Below are 13,676 nucleotides of genomic sequence, written 5' to 3'. Positions count from 1 at the left end.
TGTACCCACCCAGTGCCACCGTGTGCCTGTTCTGTACCCACCCAGTGCCGCCATGTGCCCGTTCTCCGATGCCACCATCAGGGGGGTCCTGCCCATTCTGTACCCACCCAGTGCCACCATGTACCCGTTCTGTACCCACCCAGTGCCCGTTCTGTACCCACCCAGTGCCGCCGTGTGCCCGTTCTGTACCCACCCAGTGCTGCCATGTGCCTGTTTTCCAATGCCACCATCAGTACCCACCGTGTGCCCGTTCTGTACCCACCCAGTGCCGCCGTGTGCCCGTTCTCTGATGATGCCATTCTGTACCCACCCAGTGCCGCCGTGTGCCCGTTCTCCGATGCCACCATCAGGGGGGTCCTGCCCATTCTGTACCCACCCAATGCCACCCTCAGTACCCACCCAGTGCCGCCGTGTGCCCGTTCTCCGATGCCACCATCAGGGGGGTCCTGCCCATTTTGTCGGCCGAGTCCACCTGGGCCTGGTGGCGCAGCAGCAGCTGTAAACCACGGACGTTGTCTGCGAAGGCAGCAGCGTGAAGGGGGGTCCTGGGGGCAAAATCCACCAAAATCCACTCAGGGCCAGGCCAGGACGGGGGGGGATAAATCTGGGTGGGGGTGGTGATGCTTAAAGATTTAGATTTTAAATTTTCATAAAATTCCGATTTTTTTGAGTTCATATTTTCCTAACGTTCATATTTTTATTTAATATTTTTTAATACTCATGGGTTTATTTATTATTTTATTTTATTTTATTTTATTTTATTTTATTTTATTTTACTTTATTTTATTTTATTTTATTTTATTTTTAAAAATTTCATACGTTTCATATTTTCTCACTAGGGAGATACTTAAAGATTTAGCTTTTATATTTTCATAATATTCCTAATTTTGAGTTCGTATTTTCATAATATTAATATTTTTATATAATCCTTTTAAAATTCTCATATTTTTATTTTATTTTATTTTTTAAATTAATTTTTATTAATTTTTATTTTTATTTTATTTTTTAAAATTAATTTTTATTAATTTTAATTTTTATTTTATTTTATTTTATTTTTAAAAATTTAATACATTTCATATTTTCTCAGTAGGGAGATACTTACAGATTAAGCTTTTATATTTTCATAATATTCCTAATTTTGAGTTCGTATTTTCATAATATTCATATTTTTATTTAATCCTTTTAAAATCCTCATTATTTTATTTTATTTTATTTATTTATTTTTTTTTTAATTTTAATTTTAATTTTTATTTTATTTTATTTTATTTTTTAAAAATTTCCTACATTTCACATTTTCTCAGTAGGGAGATTCTTAAAGATTTAGCTTTTATATTTTCATAACATTTCTATTTTTAATTTCATATTATTCATACTGTAGCCCTTGGCCAGGATCTTATACTGCCTAAAGTGAATCCTTTTAATAAATACAAAATTTAATCTGTTAATTCTGTCTGGCTCTGTTCCAGGAGCCTCCCAAGGCACCACCTACAGCCTCAGGGCTTGAAAAGTAGAAATAAATAAAAAATAAATATTCTACTTATTATCAATAAGTAGAATAAATAATAAATAAGTAAACGTATAAGAGATATTTATATTATATAGAGTTATAATAGATTAATTTATTTATCTACTTATTATAGATATATATTATGTTATGTTATGTTATATTTATTATATTATATTATATTATATTATATTATATTATATTATATTATATTATATTATATTATATTATATTATATTACATTATATTATATTATATTACATTATATTACATTATATTGTATTATATTATATTATAATTTAAAATTGTGTCCAAAACTTGTGACTCTGAGTCCATCTTGGGTGTAGCCCTGCTGGGCTCTTTTCATAAATACACAATCCTTATAATAATAATAATAATTAAATAATCAAATACATCATTAATAAGTTAATATTAAGAGAGTAGATCTAAGAAATTAAGACATTAAAATTCCTAATAAATTAATAGTAAATAATCAAAATACTTTTAATAACTACACAAGCCTTATAATACTAATAATAAAATTTAAAAATTAAATAATTAATATTAATAAAGTACATTTAATACACGAGAGCTATTAATTAATTAATTAATTAATAATTAAAATACACAATTTAATGCTCACCTTCCTTTGGCATCTCTGCTATTAACAATCTTGGCACCCAATGCTTCCACCAGCATTTCAGCAGTGCCGTCCTGGTTGTTAATTCTGAGAATGGGAGGAGAAGGGAGGTCAGGGAAGGGCTGGGCAGATATTTGGGGTAAAACTCCCCTTTTTTGGGGGCTCCAAGGCCTGGAATTGTTGGGATTATTTTTAGGTAAAATTCCCCTTTCAGGGGCTCCAAGGCTTGGAGATATTTGGGGTAAAATTCCCCTTTTGGGGGCTCCACGGCCTGGAATTATTTGAATTATTTTGGGGGGTAAAATTCCCCTTTCAGCCCATCCCAGAGGCTTCAAGGCCTGGAATTATTGGAATTATTTTGGGGTAAAATTCCCCTTTTAGCCCATCCCAGAGGTTCAAAGGCTTGGAGATATCTGGGGTAAAATTCCCCTTTTGGGGGCTCCACGGCCCGGAAATATTTGAATTATTTTTGGGGTAAAATTCTCCTTTCAGCCCATCCCAGAGGTTCAAAGGCTTGGAGATATCTGGGGTAAAATTCCCCTTTTGGGGGCTCCACGGCCTGGAATTATTTGAATTATTTTGGGGGGTAAAATTCCCCTTCTGGGGGCTCCAAGGCCTGGAATTATTTGAATTATTTTTAGGTAAAATTCCCCTTTCAGCCCATCCCAGATGTTCAAAGGCTTGAGGATATTTGGGGTAAAATTCCCCTTTTGGGGGCTCCAAGGCCTGGAATTATTGGAATTATTTTTGGTCTAAAATTCCCTTTTTCAGCCCATTTCAGGGGCTCCAAAGCCCAGAATTATTTTGGGGTAAAATTCCCCTTTTGGGGGCTCCAAGGCCTGGAATTATTGGAATTATTTTTGGTCTAAAATTCCCTTTTTCAGCCCATTTCAGGGGCTCCAAACCCCAGAATTATTTTGGGGTAAAATTCCCCTTTTGGGGGTTCCACGGCCCGGAATTATTTGAATTATTTTTGGGGTAAAATTCCCTTTTTAGCCCATCCTGGGGGCTCCAAACCCCAGAATTATTTTTGGGGGTAAAATTCCCCTTTTGGGGGCTCCAAGGCCTGGAATAATTGGAATTATTTTTGGTCTAAAATTCCCCTTTCAGCCCATCCCAGGTGCTCCAAGGCCTGGAATTATTTGAATTATTTTTGGGGTAAAATTCCCTTTTTAGCCCATTCCAGGGGCTCCAACCCCAGAATTATTTTGGGGTAAAATTCCCTTTTCAGGCTCCAAAGCCCAGAATTATTTTGGGGTGTCACTTACACTGCACAGTGCAATGGAGTAAAGGGGTTTCCTTCTAGGTATGCAAACGGGTTGTGTTCAAGTAACAATTCAAGACAATCTTCGTGCCCTGAGGAGACAGCAACAGCAGCTGGAGCGGCTTTTCCCTAAATCCCAAAATTCCCAAAAATCCCAAAATCCTGGAAAATCCCCCCCAGATCATCCAATCCAAGCTGGGAGTGACCCCAAACCCTGAGTGCCACGTCCAGCCCTTCTCTGGTCACCTCAGGGATGGGGACACCAAACGTCCCTGGGCAGTTCCAAGGCCTGATCAGCTTTTATTCCTCCTCATGTGCATCCTGAACTTCTCCTGGAGGAATTTGGGGCCGTTTCCTCTCATTCTGGTGTCCCCTGGGAGCAGATTTGGATCCCACCCGGCTCCACTCTCCCATCAGGGAGTTTTGGGGTGGAAATTCCCCCCTGAGCCTCCTGTTCTCCAGGCAGTTCCAAAGCCTGACCACCTTTTATTCCTCCTCATGTGCACCCTGACCCTCTCCAGCCCCTCTCAGAATTTGGGGCTGTTCCTTCTCCTGCTGTTCCCTGGGAGCAGATCCTGACCCTGGGGTGGAAATTCCCCTCAGAGCCTCCTTTTCTCCAGACACTTCCAAAGCCTGACCACCTTTTATTCCTCCTGATGTCCATCCTGAACTTCTCCTGGAGGAATTTGGGGCCATTTCCTCTCATTCTGGTGTCCCCTGGGAGCAGATTTTGATCCCACCCGGCTCCACTCTCCCGTCAGGGAGTTTTGGGGTGAAATTTCCCCCCTGAACTTCTTTTCTCCAAGCAGTTCCAAAGCCTGACCACCTTTTATTCCTCCTGATGTCCACCCTGACCCTGCCCTGGGGGAATCTGGAGCTGTTCCTGAACCTCTCCTGGAGGAATTTGGGGCTGTTCCTTCTCCTGCTGTTCCCTGGGAGCAGATCCTGACCCTGTTGTCCCTTCAGGGATTTGTGGGGTGAATATTCCCCCCTGAGCCTCCTGTTCTCCAGGCAGTTCCAAAGCCTGACCACCTTTTATTCCTCCTCATGTCCATCCTGAACCTCTCCTGGAGGAATTTGGGGCCATTTCCTCTCATTCTGGTGTCCCCTGGGAGCAGATTTGGATCCCACCCGGCTCCACTCTCCCATCAGGGAGTTTTGGGGTGGAAATTCCCCTCTGAGCCTCCTTTTCTCCAGGCAGCTCCAAAGCCTGACCACCTTTTATTCCTCCTCATGTCCACCCTGACGCTCTCCTGGAGGAACTTGGGGCTGTTCCTTCTCCACTTTGTGTTCCCTGGGAGCAGATCCTGACCCTGTTGTCCCATCAGGGAGCTGTGCCCTCGATGTCTCTGGGACAAGGAGGGCTCAGAACTGGACCCAGCACTGGAGGGGCCCCAGCAGTGCCAGCACAGGGGGACAGACTCAAAAACCCTTCCCAAATCTTCTTGCAGAACCCTGGTCTTCAAACCCTGCGAGATCCCAGTGCCAGGGGCTGAAATGGCTCTGGGAATACCCAAAAAGGTCCAAGGGACCCAAATTCCTCTCCATCACTTCCTGAGCTGAGCCAAGGGAGGACAATGTGGATTTTGGAGTAGATTGGGGTCTCACCACTGAAGGAGGCCCAGTGCATGGGCGAGTAGCTGCTGTAGCCCATCACAGACCAAATCCAAAAAAATTCAGAAAAAAAAAACACCAAAAGACCCCAAAAAAACCCAAAAACCCAAAAGAGGAGAAGGACCAGCTGGATTTTGGAGTAGATCAGACTCTCACCACTGCAGGAGGCCCAGTGCATGGGTGAGTAGCCGCTGTAGTCCACCATGGACTCAAAAACTCCCCCAAAACCCCATAAAACTCAAAAAAAACCCCAAAACCCCAAATGAATAGGAGGACAATGTGGATTTTGGAGTGGATGAGGCTCTCACCCCTGTAGGAGGCCCAGTGCATGGGCGAGTAGCCGCTGTAGTCCACCATGGACCCAAAAAACCCCGAAAAAAATCCCAAAAAATGAGAAAAACCCAAAAAACCCCAAAAAGAGAGGAGGACCAGCTGGATTTTGGTGTGTGCCCGTTCTGTAATTGTAACACAGCTATAAAAAACAGCTGAGTCTGGAGTGGCTGAGGCCCTCACCACTGTAGGAGGCCCAGGGCATGGGCGAGTAGCCGCTGTAGTCCATGATGAACCGAAAAAAACCACCCCAAAATCAGAAAAAAAACCCAGAAAAAACCCGAAAAAGCCCAAAAACCCAGAAGAACAGGAAGACCATTTGGATTTTGGGGTGGCTGAGGCCCTCACCACTGTAGGAGGCCCAGTGCATGGGCGAGTAGCCACTGTAGCCCACGAACTGAAAAATACCCCCCAAAATCAGGAAAAAAAACCCAGAAAAAACCCGAAAAAGCCCAAAAACCCAGAAGAACAGGAAGAGCAGCTGGGTTTTGGGGTGGCTGAGGCTCTCACCACTGTAGGAGGCCCAGTGCATGGGCGAGTAGCCGCTGTAGTCCACCATGGACCCAAAAAACCCCGAAAAATGAGAAAAACCCCCAAAAAACCCCAAAAAGAGAGGAGGACCATTTGGATTTTGGAGTAGATCAGGCTCTCACCACTGTAGGAGGCCCAGTGCATGGGCGAGTAGCCGCTGTAGTCCACCACGGCGTCCAGCGGGTCGGTGGAGAGCGCCGCCCGCAGCAGCGTCCGCAGCACCTCCAGGTGCCCGCAGGCCGAGGCGAAGTGGATCGGGGTGCGGCCCTTGAAGTCCCGGCACAGGACAAAGGCATCGTGGTCCAGCAGGGCGGCCAGGCAGTCCTCACAGCCAGTCACAGCCTGGGGACACAGCCCAGAGAGGGGTTAACAGGGCTTTCTGTGCTGCCTCAGCTTTTAGGCCTTTATAAACATGTATATATATATTTTTCTAAAATATTTTTTTAATATCATCCAGATTCAGGCTTTAGTTTTTCATACATGTATATAAATACATACATATATATATATATAACATACATATATATATACATACATATATATATATATTTATTTATTTATTTATTTATTTATTTATTTAAATTTTTATTTTAAAACTATTTTAAATATTTGGAGAATATTTTAATATCTTGTTATATTTTTCAGATGTGCTGGCCTAGTGCGATGCCTCAGTTTTTTATATTTTGTTATGTCTATATATCTATATCTCTATCTGTATATCTATGTCTGTATATCTATATAGATATATATCCATATCTATATAGATGCATCGTGGTCCAGCAGGGCGGCCAGGCAGTCCTCACAGCCAGTGACAGCCTGGGGACACAGCCCAGAGAGGGGCTCATCATGGGGCTTTCTGTGCTGCCTCAGCTTTTAGGCCTTTATAAACATATATATATTTTTAAAGTAATTTTTTTTAATATCATCCAGATTCTGTGCTGGCTTAGCAGGATGGCTCAAGCTTTAGTTCTTTATACATGTATATCTCTATCTGTATCCATATCTGTATATATCTATATCTATATCTATATCTGTATATCTATATCTATATCTATATCTGTATCTGTATCTATATCTATATATCTGTATCTATATCTATATCTGTATATCTGTATCTATATCTGTATCTGTATCTATATCTATATCTTTATTTGTATCTATATCTGTATCTATAACTATATCTATATCTTTATTTGTATCTATATCTATATCTATATCTATATCTGTATCTATATCTTTATTTGTATCTATATCTGTATCTATAACTATATCTATATCTTTATTTGTATCTATATCTATATCTATATCTATATATCTCTATCTCTATATAACTATATCTATGTATCTATCAATACCTATCTATCTCTATATCTAACTCTATATATCTACATCTCTATATCTCTATATAACTATATCTATACATCTATCAATACCTATCAATATCTATATCTCTATCTATCTCTATATCTCTATATAACTATATCTATACATCTATCAATACCTATCAATATCTATATCTCTATCTATCTCTATATGTCTATATAACTATATCTATACATCTATCAATACCTATCAATATCTATATCTCTATCTATCTATACATCTATCAATACCTATCAATATCTATATCTCTATCTATCTCTATATCTCTATATCTATACATCTATCAATACCTATCAATATCTATATCTCTATCTATCTCTATATCTCTATATAACTATATCTATACATCTATCAATACCTATCAATATCTATATCTCTATCTATCTCTATATCTCTATATCTATACATCTATCAATACCTATCAATATCTATATCTCTGTATCCATCTCTATCAGGAGCCCCCCCGGACCCCCACTCACCCCCCGGTGCAGCGCGGTCCGGCCCCTCTTGTCGGCGGCGTCGGCCGTGGAGCCCTTGTCCAGCAGGAGATGGACACAGTCCACGTGGCCGTTCATGATGGCCAGCATCAGAGGGGTCCTGGAAGGGGAAAGGTGGGGAATTCATGGAGAGCAGCGAGAACATGGAGGGGTTGGGATGGGGAATTCATGGAGAGCACCAAGAGTCTGGAGGGATTGGGATGGGGAATTCATGGAGAGCACCAAGAGCTTGGAGGGGAAAGGGATGGAGAATTCATGGAGAGCACCAAGAGTCTGGAGGGATTGGGATGGAGAATTCATGGAGAGCACCAAGAGCTTGGAAGGGTTTGGGATGGAGAATTCATGGAGAGCAGCGAGAACATGGAGGGGTTGGGATGGGGAATTCATGGGGAGCACCAAGAACATGGAGGGGTTGGGATGGGGAATTCATGGAGAGCAGCGAGAACATGGAGGGGTTGGGATGGGGAATTCATGGAGAGCAGCAAGAACATGGAGGAGAAAGGGATGGAGAATTCATGGAGAGCACCAAGAACATGGAGGGGAAAGGGATGGAGAATTCATGGAGAGCACCAAGAGCTTGGAAGGGTTTGGGATGGAGAATTCATGGAGAGCAGCGAGAACATGGAGGGGTTGGGATGGGGAATTCATGGGGAGCACCAAGAACATGGAGGGGTTGGGATGGGGAATTCATGGAGAGCAGCGAGAACATGGAGGGGTTGGGATGGGGAATTCATGGAGAGCACCAAGAACATGGAGGGGTTGGGATGGGGAATTCATGGAGAGCAGCAAGAACATGGAGGAGAAAGGGATGGAGAATTCATGGAAAGCACCAAGAACATGGAGGGGAAAGGGATGGAGAATTCATGGAGAGCAGCAAGAGCTTGGAGGGGTTTGGGATGGGGAATTCATGGAGAGCACCAAGAACATGGAGGGGAAAGGGATGGAGAATTCATGGAGAGCAGCAAGAACATGGAGGGGAAAGGGATGGAGAATTCATGGAGACCACCAAGAGTCTGGAGGGGAAAGGGATGGGGAATTCATGGAGAGCACCAAGAACATGGAGGGGAAAGGAATGGAGAATTCATGGAGAGCAGCGAGAACATGGAGGGGTCGGGATGGGGAATTCATGGAGAGCAGGGAGAACATGGAGGGGTTTGGGATGGGGAATTCATGGAGAGCAGGGAGAACATGGAGGGGTTTGGGATGGGGAATTCATGGAGAGCACCAAGAACATGGAGGGGAAAGGGATGGAGAATTCATGGAGAGCAGCAAGAGCTTGGAGGGGTTTGGGATGGGGAATTCATGGAGAGCACCAAGAACATGGAGGGGTCGGGATGGGGAATTCATGGAGACCACCAAGAGCTTGGAGGAGTTTGGGATGGAGAATTCTTGGAGACCACCAAGAGCTTGGAGGAGTTTGGGATGGAGAATTCTTGGAGACCACCAAGAGCTTGGAGGGGTTTGAGATGGAGAATTCTTGGAGAGCACCAAGAGCCTGGGAGCCCCCCAAGAGCCTGGAGGGGTTGGGATGGAGAATTCATCGAACCCACGAAGAGCCTGGAAGTGCTGGGACAATTGGGAATGGTGGTGAGGGACACAGAAATGGAGGTGAAGGACAACCAGGAATGGTGCTGAGGGACACTTAGGATGGTGGTGGCACCTCTGGGATAAGATATTTGATATTTAAAGGAAAGGAAAGGAAAAAATGGAAAAAATGGAAGGTTCTTGTGCAGAGGACGTGGGGTGGACTGAGCACAGCTCCCATTCCTCAGGAAGGAGCAGAAGAGCTGGGAAGGGTCAGGAGAAGCTCCTTGGGAACCATTTCCCCTCTCATGATCCCACCATGATTTCATCGCTGATAAACCCAATTAAATCAACCAATATCCCAAACTCCAGCCCCGTTTTGGCCGCGCTGGAGTTGCTGAGGGATCTCTCCTGGTCCTTATCTCAAGCTGGGACCTTCCAGGAGGTTTCCCTGCCTGTCCCAGGTGGCCCTGGTGGCCCTGGTGGCACTCACTGGCCGTGGATGTCCATGACGTCGGTGATGTCCGCCCGCTCGCCGCTGTCGATCAGGAGGTGCAGGGAATCCGTGTTCCCGTTGGCAGCTGGGGACAGGAACGGGGAAATGGGAGGAGGAAAAGGGGAGGAGGAAAAAGGGGAGGAGGAAAAATGGGAGGAGGAAAAGGGGAGGAGGGAAATGGGAGGAGAAAATGGGAGGAGGAAAAGGGGAGGAGGAAAAATGGGAGGAGGAAAAGGGGAGGAGGAAAAATGGGAGGAGGAAAAGGGGAGGAGGAAAATGGGAGGAGGAAAATGGGAGGTGGAAAAGAGGGACAAGGTAAAGAGGGATGAGGAAAAGGGAAGAGGAAAAGGGATGAGGGAAAGAGAAACAAGAGGGATGAGGAAAACAGGGATGAGGAAAAATGGGAAGAGGAAAAGAGGGAGGAGGAAAAAGGAGGAGGGAAATGGGATGAGGAAAAGAGAGATGAGAAGAAAAGGGATAGGAAAAGAGGGAGGAGGAAAATGGGAGGAGGAAAATGGGAGGTGGAAAAGAGGGACAAGGTAAAGAGGGATGAGGAAAAGGGATGAGGAAAAGGGAAAAAAGAGGGATGAGGAAAACAGGGATGAGGAAAATGGGAGGAGAAAAATGGGATGAGGAAGAGATGAGGAAAAGGGGGAGGAGGAAATGAAGGATGAGGCAAAGAGAGACAACAAAACCCCAAAAACCCCCAACCCCTCCAGAAGAAACTCATCCCCGGGGTTTTTGGGTTCTGCCAAGCCCTGTCTCCATCCCTTCCAGGACCCAGAACACATTGGGAACCCTTCCAGGACCCTCCCAGGACACTTTGAGAACCCTTCCAGAACCTGCAAGAGCCCAGAACCCCTCAGGAACCCTCCCAGAACCCTTCCAAGACCTGCAAGAGCCCAGAACCTTTGAGGAACCCTCCCAGAACGCTTCCAGAACCCTCCCAAGACACTTTGGGAATGCTTTCAGGACCTGCAGGAGCCCAGAACCCCTCAGGAACCTCCCAGAACCTTTCCAGAACTCTCCTAGGACCCTCCCAAGTCACTTTTGGAACCCTTCCAAGACCTGCAGGAGCCCAGAACCCCTGAGGAACCCTCCCAGAACCTTTCCAAGGCCTGCAGGAGCCCAGAACCTTTGAGGAACCCTCCCAGAACGCTTCCAGAACCCTCCCAAGACAGTTTGGGAATGCTTTCAGGACCTGCAGGAGCCCAGAACCCCTGAGGAACCCTCCCAGAACACTTCCAGAACCCTCCCAAGTCACTTTGGGAACCCTTCCAGAACCTGCAAGAGCCCAGAACCCCTCAGGAACCTCCCAGGGCACCCCCAAGAACCCTCCCAGGACCCAGGACACCCCTTGAACCCTCCCAGAACCCTCCCAAGTCACTTTGGGAACCCTTCCAAGACTTGCAAGAGCCCAGAACCCCTGAGGAACCCTCCCAGAACGCTTCCAGGACCCTCCCAAGACACTTTGGGAATGCTTTCAGGACCTGCAGGAGCCCAGAACCCCTGAGGAACCCTCCCAGGGCACCCCCAAGAACCCTCCCAGGACCCAGGACACGTTGGGAACCCTCCCAGGACCTTTCCAAGTCACTTTTGGAACACTTCCAGAACCTGCAGGAGCCCAGAACCCCTAAGGAACCTCCGGGAACCCTTCCAGAACCCTCCCAAGTCACTTTTGGAACGCTTCCAGAACCTGCAAGAGCCCAGAACCCCTGAGGAACCCCTCCCAGAACCCTTCCAAGACCTGCAAGAGCCCAGAACCCCTCAGGAACCATCCCAGAACCCTTCCAGAACCCTCCCAAGACACTTTGGGAACGCTTCCAGAACCTGCAGAAGCCCAGAACCCCTCAGGAACCCTCCCAGGACACCCCAAGAACCCTCCCAGGACCTTCCATGTCACTTTAGGAGCCCTTCCAGAACCTGCAGGAGCCCAGAACCCCTGAGGAACCTCCCGGAACCTTTCCAGAACTCTTCCAGGACCCTCCCAAGTCACTTTGGGAATGCTTTCAGGACCTGCAGGAGCCCAGAACCCCTGAGGAACCCTCCCAGGTGCCCACCTGCAGCATGGAGAGGCGTCCACTTCCTCTTCCTCTCCTTGACCAGGGCGGAGGCGCCGTGGCTGGTGAGCACCTGCACGCACTCGCTGGCGCCGCGCTCCGTGGCCAGGTAGAGCGCGGTGCGGCCCTTGTGGTCCCGCACGTCCAGGTTCACCAGCGTCTCAGCCAGAGCCTTGAGGGCTTCACAGTGACCATTGTAGGCCTGGGGACAGGGGACAGCGGTCACGGCCAGGATACGGCAGGTGGGACACACACAGAGGGCAGGTGGGACACACAGGGGACAGGTGGGACACACACACAGGGGGCAGGTGGGACACACACACAGGGGACAGGTGGGACACACACAGGGGACAGGTGGGACACACACAGGGGGCAGGTGGGACACACAGGGGACAGGTGGGACACACACACAGGGGGCAGGTGGGACACACAGGGGGCAGGTGGGACACACACAGGTGGGACACACAGGGGGCAGGTGGGACACACACACAGGGGGCAGGTGGGACACACGGGTGGCAGGTGGGACACACACAGGTGGGACACATACAGGGGACAGGTGGGACACACAGATGGCAGGTGGGACACACACAGGTGGGACACACACAGGGGACAGGTGGGACACACAGATGGCAGGTGGGACACACACAGGTGGGACACATACAGGGGGCAGGTGGGACACACACACAGGGGGCAGGTGGGACACACAGATGGCAGGTGGGACACACACAGGTGGGACACACACGGGTGGCAGGTGGGACACACACACAGGGGGCAGGTGGGACACACACGGGTGGCAGGTGGGACACACAGGGGACAGGTGGGACACACAGGGGACAGGTGTGACACACAGGGGGCAGGTGGGACACACACAGGTGGGACACACACAGGGGGCAGGTGGGACACACACACAGGGGACAGGTGGGACACACACACAGGGGACAGGTGGGACACGCAGGGGACAGGTGGGACACACACAGGGGGCAGGTGGGACACACAGAGAGCAGGTGGGACACACACACAGGTGGGACACACACACAGGTGGGACACACACACAGGGGACAGGTGGGACACACGCACAGGTGGGACACACACACAGGGGACAGGTGGGACACACACAAAGGTGGCAGGTGGGACACACACACAGGGGGCAGGTGGGACACACAGGGGACGGTTGGGACACACACACAGGGGACAGGTGGGACACACAGAGGGCAGGTGGGACACACACAGGTGGCAGGTGGGACACACACAGGGGACAGGTGGGACACACAGGGGACAGGTGGAAGTGTTGCCCAGTGTCCCTCAGGTACCCAAAGTGTCCCTCAGGTACCCAGAAATGTCCCCCTCATGCACCGGAAGCGTCTCCCAAAGTACTCCCTAAGCACCCAGAAATGTCTCCCCCAGAACCCTTCCAGGACCCAGAACACCCCGAGAACCCTTCCAGGACCCTTCCAGGACCCTCCTAAGACTGTGGGAACCCTTCCAGGACCCCTCCAGAACCCTCCCAGGACACCCTCAGAACCTTTCCAGGACACTTTAGGAGCCCTTCCAGGACCTGCAGGAGCCCAGAACCCCTCAGGAACCCTCCCAGGACCTTCCCAGGACACTCTGGGAACCCTTTCAGGACCTGCAGGGGGCCAGGACATGCCAAGAACCCTTCCAGGACCCTCCAGAACCCTTCCAGGACACCCCCAGAACCCTTCCAGGACCTGCAGGAGCCCAGAACCCCTCAGGAACCCTTCCAGGACCCTCAAGAACCCTTCCAGGACCCAGCATGAGCCCAGGACATCACCAGAACACTGCCAGAACCCTTCCAGGACCTTCCAGAACCCT

At 47.9% G+C, this 13,676-nt stretch overlaps 1 protein-coding gene across 1 annotated transcript in view; it reads right to left on the bottom strand.

Moving 5' to 3' along the window:
• The window catches only part of ANKRD52 (ankyrin repeat domain 52), a 44,914-nt gene that overhangs the window by 9,565 nt on the left and 21,673 nt on the right, over positions 1-13,676 (bottom strand). Inside the window, exons 18-24 of the mRNA XM_071419659.1 lie at positions 11,844-12,045; positions 9,781-9,868; positions 7,746-7,863; positions 6,006-6,225; positions 3,413-3,500; positions 2,148-2,231; positions 400-545 (exon numbers count right to left, since the gene is read on the bottom strand). Of these exons, the coding sequence (XP_071275760.1) occupies positions 400-545; positions 2,148-2,231; positions 3,413-3,500; positions 6,006-6,225; positions 7,746-7,863; positions 9,781-9,868; positions 11,844-12,045 (946 nt within the window). The remainder of the gene's footprint in view (positions 1-399; positions 546-2,147; positions 2,232-3,412; positions 3,501-6,005; positions 6,226-7,745; positions 7,864-9,780; positions 9,869-11,843; positions 12,046-13,676) is intronic.

The sequence above is a fragment of the Agelaius tricolor genome, unplaced genomic scaffold (genome assembly GCF_023055355.1).
Source record: "Agelaius tricolor isolate 1412-34295 unplaced genomic scaffold, bAgeTri1.0.p SCAF_114, whole genome shotgun sequence".
Lineage (NCBI taxonomy): Eukaryota > Metazoa > Chordata > Aves > Passeriformes > Icteridae > Agelaius > Agelaius tricolor.
This window is presented reverse-complemented; position numbering and strand designations above follow the sequence as displayed.